The 13,532-nt window shown below is 42.6% G+C and overlaps 1 protein-coding gene across 1 annotated transcript in view; it reads left to right on the top strand.

The window, feature by feature from the left end:
• SETDB2 (SET domain bifurcated histone lysine methyltransferase 2) overlaps nt 1–13,335 on the top strand; it is a 48,350-nt gene extending 35,015 nt beyond the window's left edge. The window contains exons 20-25 of the mRNA XM_059840307.1: nt 25–71; nt 4,251–4,309; nt 4,699–4,765; nt 7,194–7,316; nt 8,540–8,611; nt 12,405–13,335. Coding sequence (XP_059696290.1) covers nt 25–71; nt 4,251–4,309; nt 4,699–4,765; nt 7,194–7,316; nt 8,540–8,611; nt 12,405–12,544 — 508 coding nt within the window. The 3' untranslated portion in view covers nt 12,545–13,335. The remainder of the gene's footprint in view (nt 1–24; nt 72–4,250; nt 4,310–4,698; nt 4,766–7,193; nt 7,317–8,539; nt 8,612–12,404) is intronic.
• The last annotated feature ends 197 nt before the right edge of the window (nt 13,336–13,532 follow it).

Below are 13,532 nucleotides of genomic sequence, written 5' to 3'. Positions count from 1 at the left end.
CTCAAAACTGAACTTCATTTTTAGAGTGTTCTGCCCAAAACATGACCCGGGGAATAGGACCAATCGCCATGGTGAGTTTCTTTAATAACTTCATTGATTTCATTTGTTTTAAAAGTTTGCATCCTACAATCAGTAATTCATAATAACAAGATAAGTATTACCACCTTCATATCGGGTGGTGGATTTTTAATCTTGCAAGAGTGGTTTGGTTAAGATCCACATGAATGCACAAAAATCAAGGTTTTTTTGAAGTGGGAAAAGTTAAAATTTAATCCTCCCGAATCTCCTTGAAAACTGACTTAAACCACGATGGACCCAATCCTTAATGGCATCATTCTTACTTTTTTTTGGGCAAGTAGGCCCAAGCAGCTTGTAAAATCTATATAAGGCAGGAGAGCCACACACAAGTTTGCACTAGATTAGCAAGGAAAAGGCTGTTACAGGAGAGGTCACCTTGGGATTTTATCTGTGGTCGTGCAGACATTCCCATTTGCATCTTCTGTATTTACTGCAGTAGTTTTTAAAATAGGGCCTTTCATTCTGAAGGATCCCAAAGAGCTTTTTAAGTGTAACAGAAGGATTGTACAATCCCTGTTTAAGGATTGCTTCCCGTGCTGCAGAAATGCAGCTTCGTTTGGCAGTCCTGGCCCTTCCTGATTCGGAGGTATTTGGAAATCCCAACCAAAGCTGGACCTTGTTAGCCTAATGCAGAGAATTCTGCTCACAGTAAAGTGGCTCCTAAACTGGCCTTCACTTTGAATTTTAACTCAATCAATCTCTAAGCACTTGTGCTGACAGTGGTGTGCTCCCACCAAAGTCTAGCAAATTTTGGCCAATCTTCTTGACAGTCTTGCTCCACCCTGATGACACTTAAGAGATGGGTTAGGTGATTATTATTTAAGCTTTTATTTATGAGGGCTGGGGCTTTGTGGAAAGACTCCACAACTTGTAAAAGTCGTAAGGTAGGTATGTATTTATTCAGTGCTGGGCACATGCGGGATGTCTCTGAAGCTAGCTGCAAGCTCTGAGGAGCCTCTCTTATCTCCAGCAGGCCTCACATTCCTTTACCTTCTTATGGGTAATGAGCTCTTCTTATCAGGATCCCTGCGCTCCTTTTTCCATGTTCGCAGGCCTTTGCAAGCACAGCAAGTTACAAGCTGAGCAGGTTAAGCAACATACATAATCTAAAACAGCTATCCTAACTCCAAAATTAATTTCTACCCTAAATTAATTTCCAACCCCCCTGGCTCACTTCTTAGCCAGACATACAGTCTGTTTAGTGTCTGAAATTGCTGTGCTTCACTAACCAAATGCATCCTCTTAGTTTACTTAGTAGCTTTGCTTTTTACTTATCCATAGTTCTGAATCCTGACCTTTCTTCCCTTTTCAAAATGATTTTGATTTCTGTGGTCTAATGATTGTCAGTGTCTGTTGGGCTGCCCAGGGTCCCAGGTGCAAGTACTGGACAGGCCCAGGACTGCTTTGTTTCCAGTATCAGATAATATTCAGGCATTAGGTCCAGCCCTCTAGACCTTGTTCATCAGGAGTACTTAAGTCTTACAAGGTTGAATCACAGAATGATTTGGGTTGGAAGAAACTTTCAAGATTATGTAGTTCCAGACTACTTGCCTTGGGCAGGCACACCTTCCACTAGACCAGGTTCTCAAAGCCCCATCCAGCCTGGCCTTGAACATTTCCAGAGACAGGGCATCCATAACTTCTCTGGACAAACTGTTCTAGAGTGTCACTACCCTCACAGTATGGCATTTCTTTATATCTAACCTAAGCCTGCTGTCTTTCAGTCAGAAGCCATCTCCCTTTGTCCTGTCACTATATGCTTTGGTACAAAGTCATTTTCTGGCTTTCTTGTAGCCCCTCCTTTAGATCCTGGATGGGTTTTGTGTCTTCAAATGCTGCATATGTATTGTTCCCTGAGAGGAGAGTTTTTTCCTAGAGGAATTCTTCCAGAGGCACTTAATTTAGAGACCTTCTGTATATGAGGGATAAATGGATTCTGCTAGCAGTGTCTACCTTGCCTCCTGAATGAGCTTCTCTACCTCTGAGGGTAGCTGTACCCTGGGAAGTGGGGAGCAAGTGGAAGGGCTGAGTAGAAGACACTTGGTTCCCCAAGCCCAGTGTCTCCTGCTTCATAGTTTGGAGAAAAGGGGGTCAAGGAAGATCCCCTTATTCTTGGTTCATACAATATTCTTATGCTGGAATGTCAGAGCTCTGTTGTGTGATTGGAAAGGGATAAGGTGTCTTATGGGCCGAGAATTCTCCTTGCAGCTCTGTGCAGCATGGATGTGAGAGCAGCCTGGACTTGGAAACAGGCTCCAACCTCTGTTTAACTGGAAGAGTTGGATGTGGACAGAGTAAAGACTGACAAATGCAGGAGAGCAGCCAGCACTGTGCAGGGAAGGAGGAGCTGGGCTGCTCTTCAGACTGTGCTTCTCTTGTATATCCTTACAGCAGATATCAGGGAGAGCTCAGAAAATCCCATCATGTGTCAAAAATACCATGCTGGACAGCAAGGAACACTTGTACCTACAGCAGTATCTCCCACACTGTCCCAAATTTGGCCTTACAGGTTTGGTTTGGATGAAGTGAGAGACCAGTTTCCTTTCAGCCCGTGAGAAATGCAAATGTACAGCACCCAAAGCCCAAACTTGTTTCCACAGCCTCCATGTACAACAGTGCCTCCTCATTCCTCTTGATAGGATGATTTCTAACAGGAAGGGTGTAGGCGAGACTGGGGGTAGCACGGTCGGGACGGATGGAGACGAGTGATCTCTGAAGCCAAGTCGTGGAACTTGCGGTTTATTGCAAAGGGCGTGGGTACAGGGCCCTGCTGGGAGCTGCCAGCTGCAGCTCGGAGCAGGCCTGAGAGAAGAGAAAGGATGAGAGGGTAATAACGTAAAAAGGCAAGAGCTAAGAGCATAGAAAAGTAAGAGCGCAAGAGTAAAAGCAAGAGAACAAGAGCAAAAGCAAGAGCATAAGAGAGCAAAGTTCTCGTTACAATACAATATATCATCTTCTGTGTTGAATATTCTAATTCTCACTAACCAATCTAGTACAGCATACAAATCCTATAGCATTTACATACAGCCTATAAGAATCACTACATTACCATATTGTGCTACATTTTAAACTCTAAAAACTACTCTTCGGACCCCTTCTGCCAAGCTGGCAGGATCTGCTCAGACCCTTGGACCTGCCTGCTTGCAGAGGGTCTTGTATCATCAAAAGGAGATTACCTTCAGCCGGCCACACCATTGTTTTCCTCTTGTTCAGTAACTAAGAGATGTCAAAGCTTGCTTTCATTTCAATCTCGCTTATAGTTTCTATATTCTCAAAATCTTTTGCCAGGCAATCATATTTGTAAGGCTTTCTTGTTTCATCTTCCCCAACAGAAGGGCCTTACTAAGTACTGCCCAGAGGTTCTGGAATTAAACAGAGAAGGGGAGGTATAACCCCACTGTGTACCAAACACCACTGTACACCAAACATTCAGGTTTTGGTGGGTGGTTTTACTCTTCTCTGCCTTTCTCTGCTCCTGCCATGTCTTCCTTGCCAGAGGTGTCCTTCTTTGCTCGTGATACTGTAGCAGTTTCCAAAAGCTGCTAGTTGTGATGTTGGCAAGAGTTTGGTGCATGTTGATGGAAAGGATTCAGTGAAAGCAGAGATAATTTTTCAGAGATCTCATAGCACATCACTACAAACACTTTGTAGCATAAATGATATTAAACTGACAAGTCAAATGGCTTCCGGAAGTTCTCTGGGAGAGTCCTTATGTTGATGAAAACACTAATGCCATTTGTATGTCTTTGACACACCTAAGTAATTCCTTATGTGGTCTTAGTTTTGAGGTTGTATTAACATATGTAAGAATTGTTTGGAAAAGAAACCACACAGTTTTTTTACCACCTAGAGGTGGTGCTGCTGCCAGGAGGAATAAGTTCACTCTGCCACAATTAAAAATCTACTGAGTTGAAAAGGTTAAGTGATATCCTAATGCTATAATGATTTGCTTTTTTTCCTAATGGTTGGCTGATGCTTGCAATTTTCCTTAATGGAAACAGTGTGAATTTTGCTGAAATGACAGGTTTTTGGGGAAGCTGAAACATATTTCTGCCTTGCCACTCAAAGGGCCTTACTTCCTTAGCTTTTTGGGAAAAGAAGGAATTTAAACGATGTGTGATGGTCAGTCTGAGGTTGTCACTTTTGTTAGTTTGTTGTTTCTTGATTCCTAGATGCAGCTAATAAGAAAAGAAGACGTACATTGACACCTCCCACCATCACAGAAGAAATGGTAATTCTGAATTTCAGTCGTACTAAAACAGGGGACCCACACCTGCTACGGCAAAGGACTTCCTTACCAAAGTACTCTGACAGTGTTCAGAAAGAGCTTTGGGAGTTCCCAGTAGGCATTTGTTAACTTCTCTGCTATTTGTAAATGCAGTGGTTAAGGAAGGTGGTGTCCCAGGTGTTTAGCTTTTCTTAAAGCATTTTTGCTTTGAAGCAGTTTTTGCTTCCATTTTCAAAATAGAATGTCTGCAGAGGAATGTTGTTAGCCATTCAGAGAAGCTGACTGTATTCACAGACATGTGGACTGCTTTCTGCTAAGACACAAGAATGGTAATGACAGCAACAGTAAATGCCAGCATGATGTAAAAATACATTGTTTTGATTTTCTTACAGAGTACAGAAGAGACAGCAGAAGAAAACAGTTTACAAATACTAAAAAGAAAAAACAACAGGCATAAAGGTGAGACTCACTTTGATACCAGAAGGGTTAATTCAGTTTTTACTGTTTCTATGAAACTTAGCAGAGAAACAAGGCATGCAAACACTGCTCCTCCAGAAAGGACAGTGGGAAGACAAGAAGAAGATATGTGGCTCAAGAATGCAGTGATAGATGGAACAAAGGACTTATTATCCGGGAACCTGGGGTGGGATTTATGATAATGGATAAATTGTAATATGTATGTAGGGAGTGTATATAAGCAACACACTTAACGTGGAACCACAGTGTCCATGTAAGGTTAGCAGTATTCCCTGCAGGACCTTGGGCCTGATGAAAGGATGCTCTCTTTAACTTCAGTCTTAAGGAGCCTTATTCTGATATTTTGGACATTTGGTAATAACTTTATGGAGCAACTAGGAGGTACTGTGATCTGTTATGTTCAAGTGCAGAGCTTGGAGATGGCTGGTAGCAAATTCTGTGCTGCAAATGTATTTTTATGATTCTTCTGAGATAAGTGGTTCTCTGTGCTCTGGTGTTGCAGCAGAAGTCTGATTTGCAGAATAACTGTGCAGCAAACAAATGCCTGTGGTGAGACTTGCTGTGTGATGTGAGCTGTTGATTCAGATGGGAATGCCCCACTCTGGCTGGCTGCTGTGTTCAGCTCTGTCTCCTGCAGACAGGGGTGCCTCTGCCAGATGCTGCTCCTCTGTATTGTGGGAGCTCAGCACATCACTCTTGATGTCCAGAGCTACCGAGAGAACCCTTGGGGGGCTCGGGAGTCCTGGAATGTTGCCAAAAGCACTTGGTGGCTTGATTTTGATCCATCTAGAGATGTGCCACCGATGTATGAGGAAATGGAACCTGCGAGAATCACTCGGGTGTAAATGGTGAAGAGAAGATATCATTATAGGGTGAATCACAAATTTTGGGGGTTTGGTACAGGGGGGTTGTAGAGACAAGATGGAGGAATCAGGGTGTGCCACCAGGCTCTTCTTTCTTCTTCCTGTCTTCCATCTTCTGGAGTGGTGTTGGCATTTGGGGATTGGTCTGGGATGAGAGTGTAGTTAGTGACGAAGATGATAGGTATTGGGGACAAAAGGTAAATATGATATACGTAGTTTTTGTTATAAAAGATGCGGCCGCCTTGGGGGTGGGCAGAGTGCCTTTGGCTGCCGTGCTGGTCAGATCCTTCGGGCAGAGAAAGGACTTTATAGATAAGAAATAATAAACAATTCTGAAGACCGAAAAAACCTAGCGTCCAGTCTCATCCTTTGAAGCCCAGCGTGCAAGAGCCATCCTGAGCATGTGTGGGGGCAGAGACAGACAGCCGACACCATATGTATCAGAACAGTTAAATCTGGAGTGGGAACCCAGGAAGGCATCAACAGAGGAGGTGCTCTGAGGAGGGGGCTGCACTTCTTGCCTTTGGAAGCCTGGGTGTACACAGGGTGCCTAACACAATATAGGCTTTCACTGCATACATATGGTATTACAACAGTGAGATGGATCACAGGAGCTGTCCTTCAGTGCTGCAGTTTTCTTGTTACCCTGAAGCTCCTGCTGCAGTTGCTTGTTGGGATTCTGCTAGCACTTGGAAGTTTGGAATGTGCTAGTGGTGATTGTTCACCTCACTATGGATATGCTTAATGTGTGGGCATGGTATTGCAAGAGGCTGCCTAGTGGTCTTTTCTGAATTTCATTACCTCTGTAAAGAACAGGAAACTTATAAAGAATCCTAGAATACTTGTGGAGCATCTCGTGTAAGCGAGAAGGCATTTCTTTCCTCACAAATGTCTCCAGTAAAATGTGACATTGTTTTTAACAGACTGGCAGACTTTTGTGAGCCATGCAGTGGCTCTTTGCTTTTGAGCAGCCCATTGCATTGATCTTACTAAAACTTGTCGCTGACCTGCTGCTCAGAGATAAAGAAAAAATGCTTATTTCTCTATCAATCCAAATCTGACAAAGTAGGTATATAAAATGGGCTGTAATAAAAAAGTTTAGTTGCCTAGATCACTTGGAGTAAAAGTATCCTCAATTTTTACCAAATCTAATCCTGGTTCATTTATTGCACTGTTTTCTGTGCTTTAGCCTGCTCAATCCATGGTGTGGTCCTAAGGATTGGTGAAACTGCAAGCAAGACAAATCACTAGGGGGTATCATGAGCTTTAGGAATGGAACATTTAGAGCTGTGGAGCTGTTTGCTTGTGATGAGCGAAGCCAAATCCAGAGCTTAGGGAATTTTACACCCAGCACAGTGCTTATGTTTGCCTGGCTACTTTTTGTTCCTACTGAAAAGGGCTGTGTGGGTGGCTGGAGGAGCCAGAGATCTGCAAAACTATTTGTTACTGGTGGAAGGGCTTTGGCTTAAATTTTAGTTTCTGAAGAGAGGGAGCAAAGCCCACTTCACAGATCACTTCTGTATGAGAATGCTTTTGTGTTTTAACAGTTCGGATAGACTTTGTTAAGAAGTGCAAACAAGCTGGGCTTCTGGATGACATATTTGAAGAAATGCTGGACACACTTCATCTGGCTCAGGAAAAACTGATGGATGACAACACTTCAGAAACAGGTATGTTTCAAGGGGACCCATAGCAGGGACTCTGCTGTCAGAGTAGAGGTGCAGATCTGAATCCCAGGCACCTGGCCCTGGGCCACCTTCCTGAGAATAGCATGGTGCTAAATAACTCAGTCCTTATTTCTGCAGCTGTGCAGGTAAATTACCTCCCCTTTTGAATGACCACTTACAGTGAAAGTTCCAAGAAACTTATTTCTCAAAATTACATAGGAGCTGCCAACTCAGCATCTCTAGTGAGACCTTCTGACTTGAATTTTTGAAGCCACCTTTTACATGTTGGCATAAGCATAGGAAGGTTCAGTCCAACCTCTCCTCCCAGGAACTGGGGAACAGAGAGGTCCTGAAGAGACCAGGTTTCATTTAGGTCATAAGTCTCTGTTGCTCTGGCAGCTTCACAGAGGTACCAGCTGTCTGTTAATATCAGCACTCTCTTCTGAGTGAAAATCCCTAAGTATGTTCATTTTAAGGCTTTGGATGATTTGTTACAAGTGTACTGTCAGCTGTTAGTGTCTGTTTGGGAGTTTTATGGGTTTATCACCTTGTGTGAGATACTTTGTTTTTAAAGAATTCCAATCTAATATTGCTTTGTCCATAACGCAGTTAAAGAAAATTTCGACCTTTCCTCTCCAACTGCCCTCCCAGTTTTGCAAGGTTAGGAGTAATACTTTTGCATAAAGAAGGTTATTTTATGCAAAGTAACTGAAGCCCATGCATGGAAAGTGAAATGTTCCACCTGGAAAGTCTTCCTTCGTGAGCAGCTTGTGTGCCAGTTGAACTCTGCGAGTGTTTTGTATTTTGCTTCAGCAGAAGCCTTGGGTGTGAAATCGAGGTGTAATTCTTGGATATTTCTTAACAGCAAACAGGGATAGCTCAGCCCCTCACCTGATGTGTCAGGAGGAGTTGGTACAGTCAGCTCTGCCATCACGCAGTCCTGGCACACTGAAGAAATATGACTTAAGTATATTGCTCTTCTTTAAATGCACTGTTCATGTGGTGCAGACACAAAAAAGGAATCACCTTCGGTATGAAACTAAGAAGAAAGAATTGACAACTTGATCCTTTTTTCTCAATATAGATTATATGAGAAGGAAGATACCTTAAAACCTTGAGCAGTCAGTATGATGGAAAAAAAGTAATTACTGTTTTGTGGTGCTTCTAATGTAGGGCTCTGTAAACCTTTACTCAGTAGTATTACATCAAATTATCTCTTTCCCCAGAGTATGAAGAGACAGTGATGGCACTGTTTGACTGTGGACTCTTTGAAAATATACTGACAAATATTTATTCAGGTATGTGCAGAAAAGCTTTCAGAGGAGCAGCTGGTCTGGGATTTGGCATTGAAGTTACTCTAATGAGAATTTTGATAGAACAATCATTTAAAATGAAAATTCCAAGGAACTTTTTTTCTCAGTGTTATATAAACAGTTGAATAAAAGCTATGGCTAGCTGAATCTTTAGAAATACAGCATATCAGATAGGGCTGGCTGACCTGAAGGAGGGATCCACTCACAGCTCCACAGCTTTAAAAGGCCAAAGGGTCTCCGCCCCAGGGGAGCTCCGCTCTCCTGCAGCTTATTTGTGTTCCTTCTCCACAGCCTCCCTTCAGCAGTATGCCAGTGTTACAGCTCTGCTGCTGGCTGGCAAGTGCTGGTCAGAGTAGTGCTTTCCACTGAAACACAGCAGGCAAAGGCCAGCAGAACTCACTTGGACTGGGGGGCAGTTGTGTTTTGAAAAACAAGATGGGAATGCTCAGAGTGAAATGCAAACAAAGGCAGGAACAGTTACTTGGGAGCACTGGTGTGGAAGGAAACTGTGGGGCTTGGATTCTCAGCTGTTTGAGGCAACAAGGCTGAAGCTGGTTTTTAGACAGGCAAGTCTCATGCTTCCCATTTCTCTTTCCAACAGTTCTAACTTTTGCTTTAATTTATTCTGGTGAAAAGGGTTTTAATTAGCTAATGTTGAGGTTCAGTATGTGAAGATGATGTTTGCTGTTTCCCCTTCACTTGACTGAAAAAGCCAGGCTCCTCCCTTCAGTCTCCCATTTCTTGCACTTAAATTCCTTTTTCAGCAGTTGGAGTGTCCAATGTTGCAGTTGTCTGACACAAGGTTCCACCACTGCCTCATCTGAGGACATTAAAACATCTCTGCTCGGAATTCCTCATGTGACACAACCTTGGATCACACTTGTTTCTTTCACTGCTGCATCAATTATTTTATCCTCTTCTCAGCTTACTGTAAAATCTCTAGATATTGGCACCTCCCTGCACACAACCATGTGATTCTCATGGGTACTAGCTGTCCCCTCTCCAAATCCCCAACTCAAGCAGCTCAATTCTTCCTGTACCACACAATCTTCTTTTCTGAGACCTTTTCATTTCAAGGTCAATAATAATGAGGTTGGTTCCACAACTGATCCAAGAGGAGCTCTTAAAATGAAGCAGTGAGAAAGAAATTAAAACCTTGCTAATTACAAGTGAAACTGTAGAGGGGAAAGCAAATCACCAGCTGCTATTTTTTCTTCTTTTTTTGTTTATTGTTACTGTTGCCATAATCTTTTATAATCTCTAGCTAGCTTTGTGGTGACATACTAAGTCAAGGACTACATAAAGTAGGACTGGTATAAATTCTGTGTTTCAAGCTGATGATTTTGGGTCATCTGCCATGCTTTGAATTCAATCTTTTTGTCACTTCTTGAATCATCATGCAAATCCTGTTCTAAAGCCTTACATGCCAGCACAGCAAGGCTACTCTGAACTGTAACTGGTGAAAAGGCTTTTTAAAATCCCTTTTTATCTACAAGGATCCACACTCCTTTTGCAGTGTGCAGCTTTACTGCAAGCTCCACTGCATGTAAAACTTTCCACACAGGATATGCTGTTGCCTCAGCAGCAGTTTCAGATTTCTAGGTTGGAGGTTCCCCTCCTCCAAGGGAAAGTGACTTCTTTTAGTTTTGTTTTCAGTTCTGTTGTGCATCCTGCTTGGGCAGGATGCCTCCATCAGATTCTCTCTCCTCTGTGCTGGTCAGCAGCCTGGCCAGAAGCTTTTGAGCTCCTTGACAGCATTTGTTTTCAGGGGGTTTGTAGCAGCAAATTCTGCAATTCAGATAAAGGTTGTGGAGACAAAGGCCATGAGATTTAATTTTAAAACTGTTGTGCATTTCCTTCACTTAGAGCCCCATAGCACTCGAGGCAGTCATTCCAGGTCCACGTCCCTCAGTCCAGTCCTGATTTTACAGAAATACATTTTCTTTCCCTTCAGCTCATTTCCTCTATGAGGTGGAAGGTTCCCAATCTGTTACCTGTCTTCCTTTCCTGTGGAGACATTTCTGTAGGCCAGTCATTCCCAGCACTGGCATCTTTCTCTGGGCTACTTCTATTTCTGCCACATCCTTTTGACAGGAGAGAAACTGAGTTGTGTGTGTTCCATCTGTAGCTCTCCCAGATGCTGAATCAACAAGCTCACAGAGTGTTCTGAGTTGGAAGGGACCCACAAGGATCACTGAGACCAACTCAAGTGGCCCATAGGGGGATAATGGGGATTGAACTCATAACCATTGGCATTATTGGCACCATGTTCTAACCAGATGAGCTGCTTTGTTCATTTCTGATAATTAATTCATATCCAGATACTCTCTTAAGAGGGTTTTTTTTTCCCTGTTTCCACTTGCATATGTCAAACTTCTTCAGGTATGTGTCACCTGAGTGCAGAGGGAAGGGGCATCTCCTTCTCTCCAGTCAGAGCTAGGCTGGGGCACCAGGTCCCTCTTCAGTGAAGGCTACCAGAATTTCCCCTGGGCAGCAGGCACCAACAGTGCTCTGGCTGCCCGTGTTCAACAGCCACACCCAACTCTGGGTAATGTATTTAAAAACATGTACATGTCCATCACCTTCCACATCCACCCACAGGCAGCAGGGGCTGTGTTTTCTGTTTTCTCACTACAGAGGAAGAAGCAGCAGGGAGGCAAAAGGCCAAAGTGCTTTCATTTCCTATTTTTTTTTTTTTTCAAATCAGTTAAGGCTTTTTTATTTTGAATGGCATAGGGTAAGCATCCGAAGAGAATTTCTGCACTCTTCTCCCTGGAACTTTGGAGACATTCTTCAACATCTTCTCTACCAAAAGAAGGAAAATACATTCAGTTTGTACAAAATGTCTTCTTCTTACTAGGATCTGAACTCTCAACATTCTCATACACTGAGAAAGTCATTTGTTGTTCACAGACCAGCCTTGCTGCTCAGAGGTCACCAACACCTCTGTGTGTCTTGCTAACTGAACAAAGCAGGTGCTTCATTTAAAACTCGGAATTAACCCTGTAAGGTTAAGGTAATGCTTTGAATACTGGCCAGGTTCTTTACAGAGCTCTCACTAACTTCAATAATCTTTAACATTAGGGAAATGGAAGCAGCACAGGGAAGCAGAAATGCAGTCAAGCAGGGCTTTGCAAATAAGGTAAACAACTCGGGTAATCCCATCAGGATACCGTCAATAATGACTTTGCCAGAAGCAGGAGAATAAATGCTATTGAATTGTGGTTTTGAGAATCGAGTTGTTGAATGCAGTTGTCCAAACCATCTGTTTTTAGGTTTAATTTTGTTGTTGGCTAAAATCCATTAGGCTTGTAAATTTGCTTTAGGAGTGTAATTTAGAGATGGTATCTTTAAAGATTTAAAATACATCATTGTTGGGGGAGTTCTCACACAAACAAGCTCTGAAAACAAAACCTTTAAACTCATATGCCAGTTAACACAGAGGAGTAATAGCTAAACTAGTAATTTTTACATATGCTGAGATGTTTTAAATTTAATCTCAAAACTAGCTCTGTTATAGATGGGTGGCAGAGGACATGACTCCTGCTCTGTGCTTTCTCTGACACACCAGCCAGGCTCTCAGCAGACACAGAGTTCAGCTCTTTGTGAAGACACCAGGTGTGCAGAGTTGTGACTTACAGGCATTGCTGCAGAAAGGCAAAGGTTTTATTGTAGGTTAATGCATATCTAATGTGTTTTATATTAGTAATATTTATGTATAATAATAAAATATTTGTATTCCTTAATAATAAAGCTTTTCATCCCTTTTTTATAATAGGAACAGAAGAAAAAATCCAGAAACTTCTGGAAAACAGAAAAAGACTGGATCACAAGATTGAGCTACTGCAGGACTTAAAAGAAGTCATCCTTCCTACTGCAGAGAACATGGCCAGTACATCCAGTACAGTGTCTGAATAACCCCTCTCTGTGATGGTGCAATTGTTAGGATTTTTAATGATAAAAACCATAGACCAGTCTGGTCAGTGTCCAGTTCCCCAGCCCCAAGATGAGGGCTGAATGGGTGCAAGAATGTGGTGTTATTTTTATACCTCACTGTTGCAGTAAAGTCCTTCAAGTTTTCAAATTTTCCTCTTCAGATTTTTCCTTGGTTCCACTATAAATTTTCACTTATATTCCATTGTGCAATATAAATGAGCATTATTAACTAAATTTAGCTTTTGTAAAAACTCAACAGAACCCTCTAGGGAAGACTTTTTTCTCAAAGCCAGGGGAGTGTTCAGCTGCCACAGAACACTTGCTAAATTCACTTAAACTGTGGGAGCCCTCTCCTGGCTGGGCAGTTGCTGCCTCGCTGTCTGCGTCTTGACAGTGATGTTTGAAGGATCATAGTGCTGCTTTGGCTTTCCCAAAAAAGATAAATGAGCAGGACTTGCACTCAAAGAAGCCTTCTGGATTACAAACAGGAGTTTAATTAAAAAAGCCAAATTATTCTTTGTTGACCGGCCAAGGTGCACTGTTCCTGCTGTAATGGCAGGGGTAGAGCAGTGGTTGCAGGCAGACGAGAAAGGGTTGGGCATTATACTCAGAACAAGTACAATATCAAATGGAGCAAAACAGTGACTGGATCTTCCTTTCTCTGTTAAGAAAGGATTCAACTTTCATGTGTTTTGTCTTTAAAATATTGTTTGAATACAGAAAAGCATTGTTTAGCCACAACAGGCTAAGTTAATAAAACATTTTTTAAAGGAGCTGTGTGTGGAGTTGTGCTCCCCATCCCTAAGCTGCTGCACAGGACACAGCCAAGAAGGGGGAATGCTGTCAGGCCATGCTTTTGCTGAGGGACAAGCAGAGCACTGGCAAACACCACTTGGTGTGACACATGTGAGATCCTGTTACAACAGCTGTACTACCTCCATGACCACTTGGAATTCCTCACTTGAGCTCG

The sequence above is a fragment of the Haemorhous mexicanus genome, chromosome 2 (genome assembly GCF_027477595.1).
Source record: "Haemorhous mexicanus isolate bHaeMex1 chromosome 2, bHaeMex1.pri, whole genome shotgun sequence".
Lineage (NCBI taxonomy): Eukaryota > Metazoa > Chordata > Aves > Passeriformes > Fringillidae > Haemorhous > Haemorhous mexicanus.
Note: the sequence above shows the minus strand (reverse complement) of the source record. Positions and strands in the feature narration are given on the sequence as shown.